The 20,262-nt window shown below is 34.7% G+C and overlaps 1 protein-coding gene across 15 annotated transcripts in view; it reads right to left on the bottom strand.

Annotated features, from left to right (window-relative positions):
- eya4 (EYA transcriptional coactivator and phosphatase 4) overlaps nt 1-20,262 on the bottom strand; it is a 90,740-nt gene that overhangs the window by 54,967 nt on the left and 15,511 nt on the right. For 4 of the 15 annotated variants that reach the window (XM_088931482.1, XM_088931484.1, XM_088931490.1 and 1 more), the window contains exon 1: nt 3,789-3,874. The exons of 3 other annotated variants lie outside the window; for them this stretch is intronic. In XM_088931482.1, the coding sequence (XP_088787608.1) occupies nt 3,789-3,842 (54 nt within the window). In that variant the 5' untranslated portion in view covers nt 3,843-3,874. Of the gene's footprint in view, nt 1-3,788; nt 3,882-6,254; nt 6,673-20,262 lie in introns of those variants that run through there. 8 more of the 15 variants (XM_088931500.1, XM_088931577.1, XM_088931516.1 and 5 more) reach the window with 6 other exon arrangements.

Genomic DNA, 20,262 nt, shown 5'->3' with positions numbered 1-20,262 from the left:
AATTCTGGTTCTTTCTGTGTTGCTGCATCAATACACAGCCTTTTTTCATGTGGTTACAGTACCAGAAAAATACCTGGCATTCTCTTATACAGAATGAAGAAAAGCATTAAGAAAGAAAAACTGAAGCTCCCAGAAAGCCTTGTAAAATCCTTTTAAGGATACAGTATCCCTCTGCAGCAGACTTATACACTACTGCACATCAAATATTATTTTTCTCATCCCAAAAAACCAAGATTGGCTTATGTTAATCTACCAAACTCAAATAATAAAACAAAATGATTCACTCAGTTTTACCTTATGTTTGACTCAATTGTTGTGCTGTGTTGTGTCTTCTGCACTGGTTGCAAAAAAAACATTGTGTCTGGTGTCTCACGTTTGTTTGTTTGTTTGTTTGTTTTTCCCCCATGAAAAGTATATTAAAATGGTGAATCATAAAGATCATTTAAACCTTTTGGCCATCCCAGTATCAAAACTGCTCCTGCACATGGCCCTTAAAGAACTTTACCCCCCACACAAACTGTACATCTGTCCCGTGTTCTTGCTCTGCGCCAGGCAACGGCTTTCAGGCACAGCATTTGATTAAACATATGCTGAGGGGTGACAGCAGGTACTTATTAAAATTCCTGCTCTATTTTTGAGCACCTAATTATAACAGTAAATCTTCAACAGGTTTGAAAATTTACGCAGCTGGTGTGTAATAGCTACGCAAACAAACCCTTTTCGCGTTGAACACGTGTACTGCATTTTCAATCAACATACGATTAAACCACCACATTCCAATGCGGTGCAGCGATCTTTATTTACTTGAGAAATTAGAAAAGCAGCTTATGTTTTCTCCGAAATAAAGAATACAATCACAGCCCGCTCTGAAAGGCAGTAAAAATACCCGGTGAAATACTCTTTTAACATCAGTTAAAACACCTGAAGAAGGCTCCACTGCCGAAACGTTGTGTTTTCTTTCTTCTTTTTTTCAGCATGGAGTAAACCTATTGTTCCTTTGCAGCCTACGCATGATGACGCAGCTACCCACCTGAACTTTTAACATCAGAAAAAAACTGTCTGAATATAACAATAGTTGAATCATAGAGTGTCTTCTAATTAAATACGTAGTGTGCTCTTGGTACAGTAGTGTGTAAATTCAGTGATCTGCAAATTGTTTCCAGCAGGATTACCTCTGAAATTTTGGCAGAGGCATCATGGTACACGGTTGGTGTCTTTTGTATCTTTAGGTTTCAAATTCACATGAGGGAAACAGCAGTCATCGTTAGAACAATTCAGTGAAACTTTACAGCTCAGTTTATGAATTCCAGAATGTTTCCTAGCGGCGTCTTTGCTGTAAATACAAATCTTAAACACGCTCATCAAAATAATCCTTGTGTGCACGGCTTTAACCAGCCGGCGTCTACACAGAAAGCTACAAAAATGTGCAGTGCAATATGGAGTTTAAAGAGGGATGGCTGATTTGAAAGTGATTTTTCGCCTCTTTGTGCAGTTGTGTTTTTGATTACAATCGCCCTACTGGGACCACATCAGAAGCAGTACTTAACTGTTAAAGTGTCAGGGCGTGGGTCACATGATGCCCCGCTAAAGCTCAAATTACAAACAGGACTTTTATGTAGGTGTTTCATGCTTTTTTGAAATTTTACAAGCTTGTCACTTATATCATTATCAGTGCAGGCTTTAGAATCCCTCACAAGTCTGTCTCAACAAGATACAGCCGTACGAATTGTCAAACACATCTCTTTGATCTTGTTTAACTCTTTTCCTCGTGCGCAGACCCTGTTCCCTCTCAGTCTCTGAACGAAATCAGCGAAACCCCTACGACTTCTGTTATAGTCTGGAGGAAAAGAAAACATACAAGGCTGTCACAGCAAGGGTATACTTCTGAAATCTTTGTCAGGACATGTTAAAAGCAAAATAAATTTGATAAGATTAAATCTCACAAATTCAAAACCATTTAAACTGCACTGCCAGTGAACGTCTATGACCTGCCACTTGCAATATTTTCATCGCTAAATCTTTGCTGTTGCCTAAATTCAACAAGTCGTAATAAGAAAGAGCTCTTAAACTTTAAGTAAACCATAAAAAACGATGCCTAAAAATGAAAACATGCAGCCAAGGATATTGTTTCATTTCTTCTTCAGTTAAGTATGCTTGGATTTTTAGGAGAAAACTAGACAAAGATATACAAGTTACCAGTTTGTAACAGCTATCATAAATATGAAACACATAAAGCCAAGCGGTGCTTGAAGCACATTTCAGTTTCACTTCACTAAGTATGTCCAACGTGAGATAACATAAAGAAAATGAAAGACCTCAAGATAAGATCAAGATACGAACTATAATAATGATGGTAAATTACTCGGTTAAATTTAATTTGTTGATACCGTTTTATTTAAGGCGACAGTTCTAAAATGAATATACAACTGAAGTAGTTGTCAACGTAATGGCTTTAATAAAAAAAAAACACTTCAGTTTTATTTTTTTTATTTTTCATTGTTTTTCACTTCTGCACATCACCAGGGCTCCTCTCATAAGGACAGAAGATTTTTATCGCTATCTCGGTGTAACACCATCCTCAGGCCCTGAAGTTTAAGTGAGCTCCAGATTTCCTTCCTCTGATACCGGGCGTGCAAGCCCCCCCGTCCCATCACAGGAGAGCTCCTGGAATGTTCTGGCCACAAGGTTAAGAAGGCGGCTCCATTAACTTTGACCTGCAAAACCCAGCGGTCATCCTTGTACCCAGTGCTCCACTATTCTTCTAATCCAGTTCTTTATATTTTTTGCCAGAGGCACAGATTAGTATCTGATTTACTGTTAAACAAGCTGTCACTCAGCTTTCTAAATGCTTGAATAAAAGCTGCTTGCATTCAGTAGCACTGACAGCTAAAAAAAGGAAACCAAAATATCTATGCACACATTTGAAGAAGGATTTTTTACAAACAAAATGTAATTAAAAAGATAAATGTAACACATATGAATGCTGATAATAGGTCAATCCTAATGTATTTAATGGTATTATCTGGGAGTTCTGTACTTCTGTTATTTCAAAATACAAAAACAGGCCTATCAAAGTAGTTGGGCTTTTCATTAAGCTGTTCTACATCTTCAGTTTAGTTTTTATTCACAGGAGACTAGTTGCAATTAGGTGTTTGACTACTGCTGTTAAGTGTAGTGTTATTTTTCAAATGAAAAGTTAAATAAACAATGTAAAACTATTGGAAATATTTGTATTGTACATTGAGTACCCTAGTTTCAAATCAAGAATAAATGCCTAAGGCATAAGACATTTATTCCTGTCTAGGCAATTAATTGTTTTGAATATAGGTTCTTTTATATTTATTTAATTGTTTAAAGTACTTTTGTGTATAATGCATTACACATCTGTTATTACTTATTAACAGAATTTGGCTAATACAACATGTTTTATATGATTAAAATATTATTAAGCATTCTATATACAATTCATAGAGTGATTATTAGAACTTCATATGGATTTGAAGTGAACATAATATTCAAATGTTTAACTATATAACTTTTAATTTGGTTCTGCATAACTATAATAACACATTCTTAAGTGTGTAAAACACATTTATAATTGTTATAGTCTGAAGCACAAATTCTCACTACTTATGATCAACTTTGAAAAACAAATGTATAAAATTAGGTAATAAGGGAATACAAATCTGGAGAACATACAATCAAATTTAATTAAACAGTTACCTCACAAGGAAACAAAAAAAACAAGGTGCTTAACTGAAAGTAAATGACATACACAAATGACATACCACACAGAATCCTCCTTCCATTATTATCTGACTCCATTCTTCCTTGAAGTGCATACAATTGATCAAATCCCACTCAGCACTCTGATATGAAGTCATTCTGGCTTCCCCATTATTTCACAGGCAGCTGCAGTGCCTTCTCAACAGACATCCCAGTATCATTTCCCTATAGCAAAGTGTAAGGCTAGAGTTACACTTTAATAAACTGCACATTGGACGACAGACTACAGCATCCTATAGCTGCGTAGCAGCTCAAGTGGAACAGTCTGCTAGCTGCTCAGCCACGGGCAGTACAGCATATACGCACTGAAGGCACAGCGTCACAGTTTATTGCACAACATAAAACATTTTGCTTCCTTAAATTTCAGCAATGATGTAATGCAGTTCTGGTTAAGTACAAAATTTAAAAGCTGTTTAGTTTGTCAGAAATTGTATCAGTCAAATTCCAGCTGCACAGCTTTGAAGTTTGTACTGCAGATTGTGAATTTAGAAACTGAAATAAAAAAGCTCTTAATATTTTGCTACTTTTAGCGACTTACCCGGACACTAAAGAAGAGCCCTGTAAAAATGTACATCTGCAATAAGTGACTAGGATTAATTGAATTATTTAATTAATTCTAAAATAACAACAGTTCTTTTTATTGTAAAATAAAATATTAAACAACAGTCTCTTATTAAAGAACAGTCAGAGCCAAAAAAACAATAAATAAAGCAATATGATTTATAAATATTGGCTCATCTACCTATCCAGGTATCATTTAACTTCACATTGATTATTATTTTTATACTTATATAACCAGCTATTTATATTTCTTTTATTTATAAGGGTTAGAAATAATACGAGGAAACACCCAATGTATGAATGGATGAGTAAAAGGAAAAAGTACTGAATTTAGCTGTGAGAAAGAAAAACCTACAGTATAAGCTGACCTTTTAGACAACAGACAGGACACAGAAACGTAACAGACTCTCGTTAAGGGTAATCATTTTTCACTCTAGCTCGAGCACCTAAAACAATGCAGATTCTTGCCATAGTCAGCATGTTTTCCACCTTCACATCTAGAGAGGCAAGGATAGTGAAATTACTCCTTGAATTATGTAATGCTGTATACCCTGAATTCTGTTTAAAGACATACGGTTTTACAACAGTATCTCTGTTGGCTTCTGTCAAACAGACATTAAGCAAGTCCATACCCAAGCCGACTTATACAAGTGCCATGAACTACAGCAATACGCTTAATATGTTTAGCTGCCATTGTGCCACTGGTAAACTCACCAAAATATATTTCAGTGTCTGTTAAAAGTCCCCTTTTACCTCTGACTGTACCAGATGTCCACATGTATCAGAGATTATTGAACTAAAAAATGTAGTTTTATTAATGTGAAATAAAAGGATGTGAAACTTTACTGTATTTTCAAAGTTAATTATATAAATGAATGTACTCTATTTTATTATTTTTAATAAAATAGCTTTTGGAGCGTAATGTCTATAAAGTTTAATAACAAGGTGAGAAATATTTATTTATCGAAAAACAAGCTGGTAATAGATGCTTATTAAGCTGTTATTCAATTAAAGTTGGCGCCTATTGGATAGAATTTTCAATAATAATTAAAAAAAGTCACATCTGAATTTTTAAATCCTTGATGACAAAGTCACAAATAGTGGACAATGGAATAAATAATGGTTTTGAGTTATACGTATTCTTCACATGCATTTATTCATTAGCAATGTTCTTGCATTCATTTGTGTTAATTTGTGTTTGCTAAGTGTTTTTGTGCAAAGGTAAGATACTGCAAAGAAGAATTCTTAATTAAGAAATTTCAAAAGCAGACATGAAAATAGTAGAGTAATGTATAACAACAGGACTATTATGAATTAAATTGATATTTTTCTTACTATAAGACTTAGTTTACACGGAGGATGCCTCTGTTGAGTTTTTAGGGTCTAAAGTCAGTTTCTTTTTATTTTTTGCCATTTGTGGTTCTTGAAAATTATTGCCCCTTTAATATCATTTTCACTAATTTTCCTTTTCTTCTACAGAATGCATCTCTGAACATCAACATTAACTGACACTAGCATTACGGCACGGTTTGTAATACAGTAAATAAAATTAATCTAGCAAACAACCAATTGCCATCAAATATATACATTCTATTACACATTAACAAATTATATAATAATAAAACTCACTATAAATTCACAGTGAACCACTAGGACAAACCTTTGCTATATCACTGAAAACAATGCTACGTAGAAATATTATCCTGCTTTTAAATGCCGTTAAAGCCACAAAACAGCTATCTCAAAAAATAGGAAATTATAGATCTCCAGACTTTTCACCACCACAGCAAACAAAACAATATTGTGTTCTTCCTTTCCAGCCAAACAAAAAAACTTACCTAAGTTCCCTGCTTTATACAAGAAGGGCTTTATCAGTAAATTCAGTAATAAAAAAAACACCACCTCACCTTTACTGTTCCAGCATGTAGTGGCAGAAAAGCAAATATCCTTTAAACAGAGTTTGTATTTTCTGAAGGGATATGCAGCAGATACAAAAAGTGCTAGAAGTCCTCCAAGTTGATTTTTGAAGTGTGCCACAAGCCCAGCCTCTTTCCTCGGCTGGTGTTTTGCTCAGCGTCAGGTAGCGCTCAAACCCTTCTCTCTGTTCGCAACTGTCACAGCGTCCAGTGGCGGCGGCGGCGGCGGCAGCAGCACCCGCTACAACAGCCCCAGCAGAAGCACTTCCAGCTCATGAAAGTTTATTTAAGTAAACCAGGAGGGGAGGTTAGTAAACAAGTTCCACTCGGACCAATGGCTTTCCACACCTTTCTGTTTATAGCAAGATGACTTGCATTCAGAGGTCACCCCGTCAACAGCTCCTGTCTTTCAGTGGGTATCTAATGTGTCGCATTTATCCCAGGGCTCTTTTAGTTCGAGCCTCCTCCTTCTCCTCCTCCTCCCCAGCTCCAGCTAGCCTGCTGTCACTGGCTGACGCATGTGCGAGCCCACTAAGAACTGAGAATCCACTACAATGCTCTGAAATCCAAGAGTTACTCAAAGCTCCGTGCAATAGGATCATCCTGGGGAGATTTTCTGGTCACCTTTCTTTCATTTCTTGTGGACGAGTGCAGCTATAATGCACTTAAAATACAACTCATTTTTCATAAAAAACAGGTGTGAACAGTCTAGTTCAAGAAAACAAATAAAGCTTTATTTTATTATAGCTTACTTAGCTTAAATGACAAAACATACAGAACTCAATAAAAGGAACAAAAAAAATCCTCCAGATAACATATAATATAGAAAATAAAATGCAGGTTGTACAAGCTAAGCATGTTTTAAAAAGGATGTGTTTTGATATACAGTACTTTAGTATATGCGAAACACAATATTCTGGCGAGGCTTGTTCAATCAAGGCTAAACTAAACAAACCATTACGATCCAGGGACTGAAACCCCTTGAGCCCACTTTTTTTTCCCTATAACAAGACTCCACTCAGCTGGGAATAAACCCCTAAAAAAGAAGAGATGTGAAAACAAAGATCCTGTTTGGGAGCAAAAACGAAAAAAGCTTTCTGAAATTATGAGAAATGACAAAAATCTTACGAAAGAAAGTTGTTTCTCCTTTTCTTTATGTTTGGTAGAAATAGCGGTTTTTGTCTAACTAAAACAATTATCTTTATCCCTTTTTTAGGATTAAAATGACAGTTTACATCTGTTGTGAAACAATAATTAAGTAAAACAATGAAACCAAATAAAAGAAAAGAAACACAAATCTTCCTTTAACTTATAACACCATTTATCCACTTTGTATGACCAAGGATTGTGAACATAAAAACCATATAATTGTTCTGAAATAAATAATAAAGTTACATAAATAAGTCTACCATTCTATTCTCTTTTTTTCTTGGTCTCAACTGTTAAATTGAAAATTTGCACAACTGCAAAAGTGACTTAATCTTCCAAGATGCAGAACTGCCTTCTAGACTATAGATTACAGGCCTAATCAGTTACAGAAACCTTAACCTTACAGCAAACTGTCGTTGTTTCTTCCTTAGCTTTTAAAAATCTCTAAAAAAGATGTTGAAAATATTCATAATTTTGGCAATTGACTGAGGACATTCTTAAAGAAATTTCTCTGTGGCTTGAAAAGTTTCATGAGTAAAGCTATGGAAATGATACATTTGAATTCACTGTGTGCAGGACAGCTTCCCGAAATGATCAAGTAGTTCCATTTCCAGAAGAATGACATTAAGCAAGTTGCTCTTACAGGTTAGAAGACTGCACAAACATACAGTAACCCTCAATTTATACTGTAGGGATACAAGGTATACAGTATGAGCAATTCTTTCTCACTTTAAGTATGAAGGAAAATTTACAACCAAAATTATTTTAAATATTTTAAAAATGTAATGAATGCATCATTTTCTTTTCTGTTTTGAGTGTGCAGTACGAACCTCATGCAATTAGCCCGTGAGACTGTTGTTAATCTAGTACTTTAATTAAAAACACATATGAAACATGTGGTGATCATCTGTGGTCTTAAAAGTAAGTGGCAGCAATACATACAGAAATTAACTGACAGAAATTAAACAGAACTGTACAAGCTGTTTTTGTTTAGTAACTGCAATATGGCAGACAAATGTGAAAACAGCACTTATGAATGTAATCAAGATGTAAGATAACAAGTTTAATTATAAAACAACACACAGCTGGCAAATTACACAGAGATCACAGCCTTTATGTGTTCAAAAAAAGAGAGATTCCCAAAGACACAAGCATTGCAGCAGGCAACTAAGCTTGCAGGAGAGATTACATAATTAGAATGAACTTTGTTACCACATTTGAACTCACCATGAAATTGACTTTCATAAAAGCAACTTGTGCTTTGATGTCCTTCAAAGAGTGAAACAAATTCAGAATTTAATTAGTCTATTATAACACAACAGACTAAATGAAAAAAATAGAATGCAATAATTGGTATGACCCTGCATGAAAACAGAATTATGCATTTAACTGATGGACTAGATATAGATATGAGTGTGGTATAATTGATAATCTTACAACATGTTTTTTTAAAAAAAGATATCACTGCTGTATGCCATACTAAAGGAACTTACTTATGCTTTCATATGTGTAAATTAAGTGGACTAACACAATTTCAACCACAGCTGTACTTATTCTAACTATAAGGAAAACTTTACCCTATGCTATACTATAAATACCTTCCAGTGTAACCAATTATAAGACAAACGTTTAAGGCCGTATATCATTCAGAAATACATACATACTGTATATTCCATTCTTTCAATATAACGCAAAGATAAAAAAGTTTAGGATAGTTTTGTGGGTAACAGATACTACAGCCAGAAATGTTCTTCCTCGCATGGCACTTCATGCGTTTTGGCCGTAACTGCTGAGTCAGTTACACAGCCTATATTGATCTTAACTATCTAAACATTTTCTCATTGGCCATTCCCAAAAATGTAATGGCATTTTCTTTCGACAAAAAGCATTTATATCGCTTATCAGTTATAAAACACAAGATAGTAGCAAAGCAGAAGGAAAGTGTATCACGCCGCAGCTGGGGAGCTGACCGGCACTGAAGTAACTGAAAGCAAGGTCTCTGAGGGACTCTAAGTTGAACAGTACAAGACTGAGACAAGAACAGACCGTGTGGGTTATAATTTTAGGCAGAAGTGGAACTGAAGATGGCACTCTTTCTCTGTACGAGCAATTAAGTGTCAATCAGACCATCTTTGAGTGAAAGTTACACCTGCAACAAATAGCCGGCACCAGTTTTTGTCACCACTGCGCCATTTAAATGACAAATTGTGTCCTGTCTGTATTAATGCTAATAAAATGTGATTGATGATTCGGGTGAGAAACCCTTGTCAGTGTAGATTAGGACATTTACGGCATCACTTGACAACTCAAGCACTTTATTATTAGATGGGATCTTGAAGGCTGCAAGGGTCATTAATAAACATCCACACCAAAATATTTTCTCAGCAATAGAGAAGGCACCAGGGAGGAATTAGAAAACACCCTGGGCATAAAAATGATGCAGACTCAATAAATTTATGAGATGGCCTTCTTCACAAACTATAGCTTTAATTTAGTCACAGTGTAACACAATATAAAGAAGCAAGACCTCTTAAGGCAATGCTGTTTAATTTAAGACTCAACATAAATTAATTAGGGTCACCTGCAAAAGATTGTACACTGAATGTATCTACTCAGTGGCTACATTTGTACAAAATTTTAAAGGTCTACATTTAAGGAAATAATGTATGTAAACACTCTGTACAAAACAACTCTGCATCCTACAATGATACACACAGATTCCCATTAATATCTCTAATTCATAAAAGTACTTAACAAAGATAGTGCAAGAAATGACCTAACTACTCTCAACCAAATGTTTAAATATGATCATTATCTTTACGTGGGAGTTATCTGAAACTGCAAGACAGTTTTGACCTCTCAAAATAACTTACTGCAAGGAATGCCAACTGAGAGTATTAGGTTCATTTTTTAAAATGTAAAACACATTTTAAAAAATAACACAATAACCAAATACAGTATTTGTTTCGGAAAAGCTGGACTAACGACCATCATCATCAACAACTCAGAAATCGCCTAATTGTTCCAGCCTAGATAGTCTTGAATACAATTTAATCATCCCAACCAAACCTAATTTAACATATTGCTCAACCTAACAAGAAGAACCTTCCCAACAACTGAACTACAGATTTCTCCCTGCTATGCTTCTGTCACAAGATCTTTGACTTTTGTGTATATAGACCAGTATATTATATAAAGGCCTGCACCACAGAGTTATGTGAGTACTTGCATGTAATTATAAACATTAAATACTAGGGAGTTTGAAGCCTCAATAACAAATTGAGAATGTATCACGGTGTTACTTATCCTTTCTTTATCACCACAAACAATGGGCTTCTCTGCAAGAGTGGTTACCCAGCTTAGTACAGTACTTAACATGATAGCTGTGTTGGCAGCCAATCTTATTGTACCATTCCTACCAAAACAAACACACATCATCTAGACATATGAATGTGAGTGGTGAAATTATTAAAATTGGTATTTTACCTTTACAGGCATAAACAAAGGCTATGCACACCAAAAGGATGAACACTTATACCAAAACATGATAAATAAATAAAATAAAATAATCAGCAAAGAAAATGAACGAAACAAACCCTGTACGAAAGCGATTTTTTGATATCTGTTGGCAAAAACACGAGGAGATACGCAAAAGCTCTCTGCTCTTGTGAAACATGTTAGAACAAAGCATGTAACATATAAATATACTGAGTACTTACTTCAGAAGTTACCTCAGCTATTCTGAGAAAAAAAAAGTGTCTGACACGGAGCAATGAAACTTGGCAGGAAGCAGCTATAAAGGAGAAGAAGGTAGCCGAGTGGACAGACATGAAATGGTAGAACCCCTCATGTATAATGCCAACTATTCCAGCACTTCCCTGTCCCTTGCTGTTTCCTCTTGCCAAGTTTTAAAGCTCTACAGCAAATAACTTTCCCTCTGGTACATGCGAACTGGTCAGGCTAAGTGACTTTGAAACACCCTGTAATTTACATTATTACAGTGCTCTGTTTCAGCTTTTTTAAGAGAAATGGAAACCATCCAAAGACCTATATCCCTGACAAGGTTTTGTTGTACATACTTCTGCAATTTCCATCTGAAAACAGGAAAACCGGAAGAAAACCTCCATATATGGCATTTTTCCAAAGTAAAAACCTAGTTCTATTAACTTTTAAGAGAAAAAAAAACGATTTTAAAGATTTGTATACAAGATACTTTTAAGGTTTCCCCAAAGTTAGGAATACACAACTTTATTATTTATAACCACATTTAAGTAAAATGTGCTGTTCCAGAAACATTAACTTTAAAATGAACACCCAATAAAAAAGTACTGAAATAAAATATTCCAGCAGCCCCAAATAATGACCATTATATTGTAGATACTGTAATTTCAAACGTTTATATTTTCTTTCTCTACCGATAAACAACTGATATAAAAGGTAAAGAACAGAATAAACAATTAGAGGAGCTTCATTCCTGTTTGTACGTTAATACTGAAAACCTAAACATACTGTACATATCTGTCAAATAACCAAAATGTTCAGTGTGGCTTTACGCTGCTAGCAATGCGTTCCTTATATATTATGTCTCTAATGCAAGGTTATACCAAAGTATATATTCATTTAATTCATTTAATAAAGAGCAGAGGAAAAAACTTTTAAATTTAAGGTTGACCAACATGGGCAAAACACATTTTTCTCTTACAGGATCATTGAGAACCAAATTACTTCCTTTATAAAGAAGATAACACCCCTATTATATTTTAATTTGTTTTTTTTTCAAATCCTTCATTTCCGTGTAAAACAGGTGCTTCGCACAGTTGTCTAGGCTTAAGAACCCTAGTTTAGCTACGCAGACTCAGAAAAGCAGGGTCTTTGTGTGGTAATTACTATATTCCTGCAGCTTTCGCTATTTTGTAAAAACTCTTGTTATACTTTGACCTCCCCGCATACTGAACAAATCTTAATATCACGCAAATAAGATTCAATAAAATGAGTTATGTATATGGTGAAGAAAATCTTTCACTTTTTCATACCGGCTAGATTTCTGATCTGGATTGACAGCACAGAAATGCCTTTCTGAAGTAAGAAAAATCAGGAGAAACAATTCTATTATATTTTTAAACAATACCTTCTGATGTTCTTGAATCTGGGTGTTTTAACAAAGTTATAATTTGCATGTTACTTGAGAACTTTTTTTTAAATGTGATATTCGTAAACATTAAATGCAGTACAGAAGGTCAGTGAAACCTTTTTTTTTTAGTTCCTGGACAAAAAAAAAGGCTGTGCAAGCCTATTCATTGAAATGGTCTCTCCCCCCTTTTAAGTGCAAAGCCGCTTTTCAAGAAAAAATATTCCTAATGGAATCAAATTTCATTTAAAATTTTCATGTAAATCTATGAGGATGACAGATGTACGAGCTTCCCAAGTAGTACAAAAACCTAAGTGCCTTACGAAAATCTTTATTAAAATATTTATACTCTGTAAGAAGTCTGTTGAAAGCTATAGCAATAATATGTTAGAATGGTACTTAAAAATCAAACATACTATTGGTATTCCAAGTATCCTACTTCATTAGATACAGCAGTGTGGAGTAATGGAATTCTGGCCTCATAACTGACAGGTTGTGGGTTAAAACCCAATCCCAAGTGAGGCACTGCTGTTGTGCTTCTGAGCATGGCGCTTTGCTTAAATTGTTTCAGAAAAATGTGTACTCATGTATGCATATATAAATGTATACATATGTACTGTACTGTAAGTCACTTTGGATGCAAGCATCAGATAAATGAACCAAAATAAAGTGGATTAATTTGTGGGATATAAAAAAAACTTGTACACCTTCTGTCAAATGGTTGTATTAAAAAGTTCAAGAATTGTAAGGACTGTACAGGAAGAAACAGGAAGAATGGCACAACTGTCTCTAAATCAACAAACAATTAGGGCTGAAAAAGTATTAACAGCAGAACCTCCGTCTTTCTTATTGAATTTCTCAAAGGTAAACAGCATCACTGGCCAAGACTTAAAGCAGAGGCCAGAGGCCTAATGGAATACAGGCAAAAACATTAATGGAATTCACTTCCATGAAGCCAAAATCATATTCCCAGTTTTAGATGTGTGGTGTTTAGTTTGGAAACGTTCCACTTTATATGAACCCTCTTCAGACTCTGACCATGAGCATGATGAAACAAATGAAAGCAAAATGCTTTCTGTCTTTGTTTTATTTCCACAGTTATTTTTCTTTTTGGTTGCAGCAAATGTAGGCTATTTGGTTTTGTTTAAGAGTGTGCTCTACACACTCCATCAAGAGACTGACAAGGAACGAAAGGAAATATAATCTGGGAAACATATACAGTGTGAAATACACTTCCATAAGGCTGTGATTTGTTGGTGAACTCAAATACCATACATAATAAAGTTCTTGTATCAATAAACTACCAACAACCAGACAAGTATGAAGCGACCAAATGCCTGAATACAGTACATCCCTGTTTCTTATAACCTTAATATTCGTAAGGTAAACCATGGGCATATATTTGCCAAGAAAGGAAAGCACAGCATTAAATATTTTATTGAAATACTTTTTTGGCCAATTTTCATTAGAAAGCTAAAAAGAAAAGACTAAATTAAATAATATCAGTACATGTTTAATAGTTTTAATGATTAAAAACAACTGCAGAGCAAACTTAATTCATATTAAAAGTTTCAAATTATTACATTTTGAAAGACAGCCCTTCACTAGCAAAACGTGATTAGATCCAGTCATCATTATAGGCATAACCTTCTTTTGCTTTGCAGGTAATTTCCCCATTTTTAGCTTCACTGCAATCATAACCCCTCCAACGTTCTGCCAAGAATGTTCTTGTGCAATCGCTTAGTCCTATTTACCACCTCATCCTGTGCCTTCAGCATCATTTGTTTTAATTGTTGTCAGCAAGGTAATTTAATCTTCTTCCTTTCATGTAAAATACATTGTTACACCCCCTGCATTTGAACATGCCTATGGTGGTGTAAAACTATCCCCACTATTATTCTTTACAAAAAATTTCCCTTTTATTTTCGTAGTAGGAAGTTCGCGCAAACCAATGCGTGCCTGAGCAACATCTAGACGAAGAATGCGAAAGACAGGACACTTAACCCAAATACTCCTCCGCTTTGAGTTCCGTGTCTTGAACAATTACTTACATTCACAGAATAAGACAAATGCATGAAACCAATATCTTACACTTTGTATTTTTTTATTTTCTTCTTAAATAACATTGCTTTTCAAAGTCTGATTTTTGTATTTGGTTCTATGACGCAAATAACATTTTCAACACTGATCCAATTTTTCATACAGCTGCTTACCTTTATAAAAACAGTCATACAGAAAAGCAGCAACACAGCTTATTTGCTACAGTATATCCTTATATACTGTATCAAATGGACAAACGATTTTAACTTTCGCTTTGGAGGAATACGTATGGACTTGCACACAATTTTTGTTACACGCTACTATCTGCACCTCTCATTCAAAAATTATTTTTCACTGGTTAATGAATAATCAAATTCATACAGTATGTCTGAAGAGCTGCGTACCAGGTACAGTATATAATAAAAAGCTCTAAATGGAAAGTTTTATACAGATTAGTAAATTACAACTTTACTAACAAACAGTTATATATTTACTTGTTTGGATTATGCTAAAAGAAAATGGATATTGAAAAATTTGTTGCCAGTCCAACTTTTTTTCAGTATTTATAGAGAGCATGACTGCATGTTTGCTATTTATGGTACATAACTTATTTCAGTTGACAAGTTAAAGTTCACTGATGGATACGAATGTAGGATTTTTCTTCTAGATTGGCTGTGAAACGTATTCCTCGACATATGTTGTTAATTGTAAACCATTTGGCCTCCTCTGCCCTTGGTTAGTCTAATCTGATCATAGCTATAAAAGCCCTGTCTGGAGTGTAACCTATGCTTGCCTTCATCTGAGGAGAATTCCTATAAACTCCTGCAATAATAGTCATCCGTAATTGTACAAGCTGTATGAACTGGTGTTGTAAAGGAAGGAAGGAGAAAAGACTTACAGTATACTACATTTTGTCTGAATTATTTTCAAATGTAACGTTTACAAAAATCATTCAGAGACACAAAAATAGCTTTTTTGTCAGTTTAAGTTTTTGACTCTGCTTTTCATTTTTTTCAGCTCTCTGTTTCCATGACAACTTGGCTTCTGTGGGCAAAGTAACATATATTCCATTGAGGTTCTCTGCTAACAAGAAAGAGTCTCTCTCTGACAGATGGAAATATGACCCAGGCCTTACTCTACATCCGAACACAATAATGAACAGCAGCACTAACAGCATTAAGAGTTTATTTTTCTTTCTTTTCTAATAATTCTGAAGTAAAATCAATTCAGATACATAGATTATAGCTTCAATAACCCAAAGTAACTTTATATAAAAAAGCACTCTTGCATTAAAGGAGGTCCTTCCTTAGAATGGAACAGACAAAACCCTCATTATTAATTCATGGTGTCTTGTGCCTGTGTCAGCGCCTGATTAATAATTAAAATTAATCTCATTACTGGAGATATTCATTACAGGATAATTTAATTAAATGATGAATTGGCTCCCAGATGTCAACGTGCGTGCCATCTTTTAAATAATGCTGATGATGACATCGGACTTTTTGGGGTTTCAGTCCAGACTGTGGGATGTGCATTATTTAGCACCTTCTCCCTTCATATTAACAAGAAAGGTGACTGCTTGGAAAAGGTCATCTTTGACTCACACTAAACACAAAGTATCTCTTTGTTCCCCTGAGGAATACCTTACTTTGCTGTTTTTTGGTATATACAGTAAATTGTGGTACACATTCAAAATACACGGAGCATATGTAAGGCTTCTTCATTTCTGTTTATTAGGCACAGTGAGACAGCTTGTTAAAAGTGTTCATACTTTGTGGAAAATGCTTTTGGTGGTCATTAAAATTTTAAATATAACATAAATGTAAATAATAATAATTTGTAGTCCAGAAGTTTGGATTAGGTAGTAGTGCAGTTGAATTATGCTCCTGCAGTACTGTATTGTATATCTTCAACAAAGCCACAAGGAGTGCTCCTCTAAATTCGAAAGAAATCTATGCTTCCCCATCAAGTTGACATTTTGGATATACTGGGGCTGCCCCAGTGTTGCAACCACATACATTATGGCAGAAATAACCATAAGAGGTGGAAAAACCTGCAACATAAATTAAATCCACCAGGAAAAAAGGAGACGAGAAATAATGTTCCTATTTCTCAATAAGCAATGACTGGATGTTTTAGCCCTGTATGCCCCTCACAGAGAGTTATAAAACATAACAAAGATTCCAAGAAAAGAGGCCCATGTCAGAATCGAGTGCTTGTAGTGTTCTGAAAACAAGCTTTTAAGTATTTCATTGCTCCTTTCAGTTCAAAAGGGAAGCAAAATCTACTCACAGTACAAAAAACAAAGACTCTGTGTTAGAAGAAAAACAGGCAAATACTAGACATGTTAAAAGAAGAAAAGAAAAACAAATCTTCACATGAACAGTGTTAACGATCCATTTCACAAAATGAAAAACGTTAAAAATGATTTACGAACTTTAAACAATAATCAAGACAATGTATTGTATCCTTCTCTTGTGTTTATTGTACTGTATATGATTTATGTATCGTGATAATTCCTATGATATCAATTTAGAAAAACTGTGCTGAAGAACGTTTAACATAGTCAGAGACAAAAAATGTTATTCTTAGTTCAGTCATTCACACAGTGAAATGTACAATTCTTTCTTTCCTTTATAATACATGCAAGCACATAAAATGAAATCCAATATTGGTTTTGTCTCATTGATTTTAGATGTTTATTGAGCTGGAAAAAAAGGCAACATTATGTAATTCCTGAACAATAGCAGCAGTTAGATATGAGTCTGTCAATGTACCATTCATATTTAAATACTGTGGAGAATAAAATGTGAACGATGGCTTTTAACATGATCTTAAAATTTCATCCAATGTCACAAAAATCAATTATGTAACAATGAACTTTTGTACTTTTGAAATTCAAATATTCTGCAGCATAATAATACATTATGCATTAAATAATGTACTTGTAAGACTAGCTAATGAAAAACATAATTTCTAACACATTTAACGGAGAGTATTTAAATTATGAAGTTGTTGCTATGCTTCCTGTGTGACTTTATCTTTGACACTTCAAAGGCACAGAGTCCTGTTTTTGAAAAGGCCAATGGCCATATCTGCTCTATGCTTCCACAAAGTGCACCTTCTCTTGAAAAGGCAGCAGTCACAGTTCTGAAAGACACCTCCACACAGTATCAGATAGCATGCACAACAAAGAGAATGAATCATCATTCCTTTTCATTAAATGAAATGCAAGTCTGTGATACTGATATGAAAAAATAAGATTTGTCGAACCCAACATTTCACGTAATGACTAATATTTTCATCAAGGTAGTATCAGTTTACATTCTACACAGTAAAACCTACAGCATCTCATTAGAGCATGGCATACAGTCGTAGAGAAGAGCAGATTTGATAATCTAGTACTGAATTAATTCTGCCAAATGTAATTATTTTATTCTTCAAACATTGTGATCTTCATTATAATCTTCAGAATTTTTCAGATCTTCTTTAATTCTTCAAGCATTATTATGTGAAAAAACATGACTTTTTCAAATGCTATTCTAACCTTTTTTGTACCTTAGTGAAAATAATTTCTTACACCTCTTTATAATAGATCCAAGAAGATCATTAACACAAGAATGCCTGAGTAGATGTGTTTTACAACACAAAACATGGCAGAGCAAAATTAAAATGGTTGTCAAAATAATGTCGACTTTTCATCCTGGGTATGTTCATAAACATACTGTATTAAGCCAAAATATGAAGAAGGTTGTACCTCAGATATATAATGTGAACATGTAAAAATCTGTACAACTTTTACCTTGTATATATACAAATAATAATTATATACAAATCATTTTACAAGCTAAAAATTCCTGCATTCCTGTTTAGCAACCTGCTTTTCTTACAACACCAGTTAGAATGGTGAACAGTGCTGCTAAAAAATGAAAACTGAAATAAAATATGATATTTTTACGGAACCACTCTTCTATACTAATTATACACAATACTTCTTTTTCAAATAAAGCAGATGCACTGAATTCTGTTTTCTTGATCTCTTGTGATTCCTGTTTTATTCTGAAGCTCAGTTGATCCATAACAAGAGAGCAATGTGTTAGTGAAGACTTATATTGTGCAAGGTAGAGCTCTATACTGTTCTTCTTCTGTGCTTCTTTTTTGAATACATGTTCAAAAGCACAGGAAAGTAGGAAGGTAATCTAGTTGTTGTATAGTTCAATAGCTATTCCAGCTGCTCTGGTGTTTTGTGGCAGATTGTAAAATAAACTTATAACTTATAATTTTATAATAACTTATAATTATAATCAACTTTGCATTCATACATTAGAAATTCAGATTTTGCTTGTAAGAAAAGATCGATGATCATAAATATCTCTATAAACATAATTATATGAGCTGTGGTGAAATATACTGTAAATAACTAAAACATGTACACAGTATAGCAAAGTGTTACTGAGTTACTAAACTAATCTATAGCTCGTAATGATGTGGACTAAGGCTCAAATTAAACTCAGACTTCAACCCACCTGTTAGTTAAAAGTACCTTGTAGCTAAAAGTTACAAACCTACTACCTGATGACGCATTTCCATTGGGTAGGAAGAAGAAGCACTGGTTTGAAATTTCTGACAAGCATGCGGGACAAAGTTTTTATTTAACCTGGGCGTACATTTAACAGATGCTCAAACTGAAATACTGACATTTTGGAGAAAAAAAAGAGTAGTCTTTTAGAAGCCAGAGTAAACTCTTGTGCTAGACCCTTTATACTTGAGGCAGTTACTCGGCAAACTTTTATCCAATACGACAATATCCCACACAGACTGCCCTGAATGACACACCCAGGAATCTACTGTCATTGCTCAAGTAAACAGCTGACAGCACAATCCATCAGAGCAGACAGCAATCCTATTCCAAGCGACAAGTTCCATGCAATATCCAGTCAGCGTCCTGATGTGTCACATGACTCTACCAGAGTCATGGTTAAAAAAGAAGACCATGAAGTCCACAGCCACCTGATATTGCTGCCGAGTTTGATGACAGTGACCATTTTGCATTTTTGCATATTTTATTTATAGCAGTAATAATCGACAGGAGAATTACTGTATATTTCTTTATGAATATAAATAACGTACCCATAATTATTAAGATCATTATGACTTTCTAACATAAAGAGAAAATGTAGAAAAGGGCCATTGCTATTCCTCTTGCTCTTCGTGTTTGTAATTTCACATGACTTACCTCTCAAAATATGATTGGACGTTGCTCAGTTGTCAGTTTGTTATGAGGTATAACTAGAGAAATCCACCATGATGAAGTCACAGGCAACAGAATGCTATTAATTATGATGCCAACAGATTGTTTTGTATAACAATGGCTAATGCTTACAAAAGCTTCCAGGAAGGCGCTGAAATATGATGATGATCATGTATCCATACTTTCTTTTTCTTCCTTACCAGAGGCTCAGCACCCATTAGGAGGGGCATGTTCCTCACCCACCCCACTAGCCTGCAAGCACCCAGGAGGCTGCAGAGGTCACGGTGTTGCTGGGACACTGTGCCCACTGTGACCGGGATTCCCAAAGCGTGGGTGAACAGCTGGCACAGTTGGCGACTGGCATGACCTGAGCTCTAACCCGCATTCATACAGCATAACCTACAGTATGTTGGGGTGAGTGCCTACACATT

This window comes from Atractosteus spatula, chromosome 2, assembly GCF_055471065.1.
Source record: "Atractosteus spatula isolate fAtrSpa1 chromosome 2, fAtrSpa1.hap1, whole genome shotgun sequence".
Lineage (NCBI taxonomy): Eukaryota > Metazoa > Chordata > Actinopteri > Semionotiformes > Lepisosteidae > Atractosteus > Atractosteus spatula.
The sequence above is the reverse complement of the archived record's forward strand: the minus strand, read 5'-3'. Positions and strand labels throughout refer to the sequence as shown.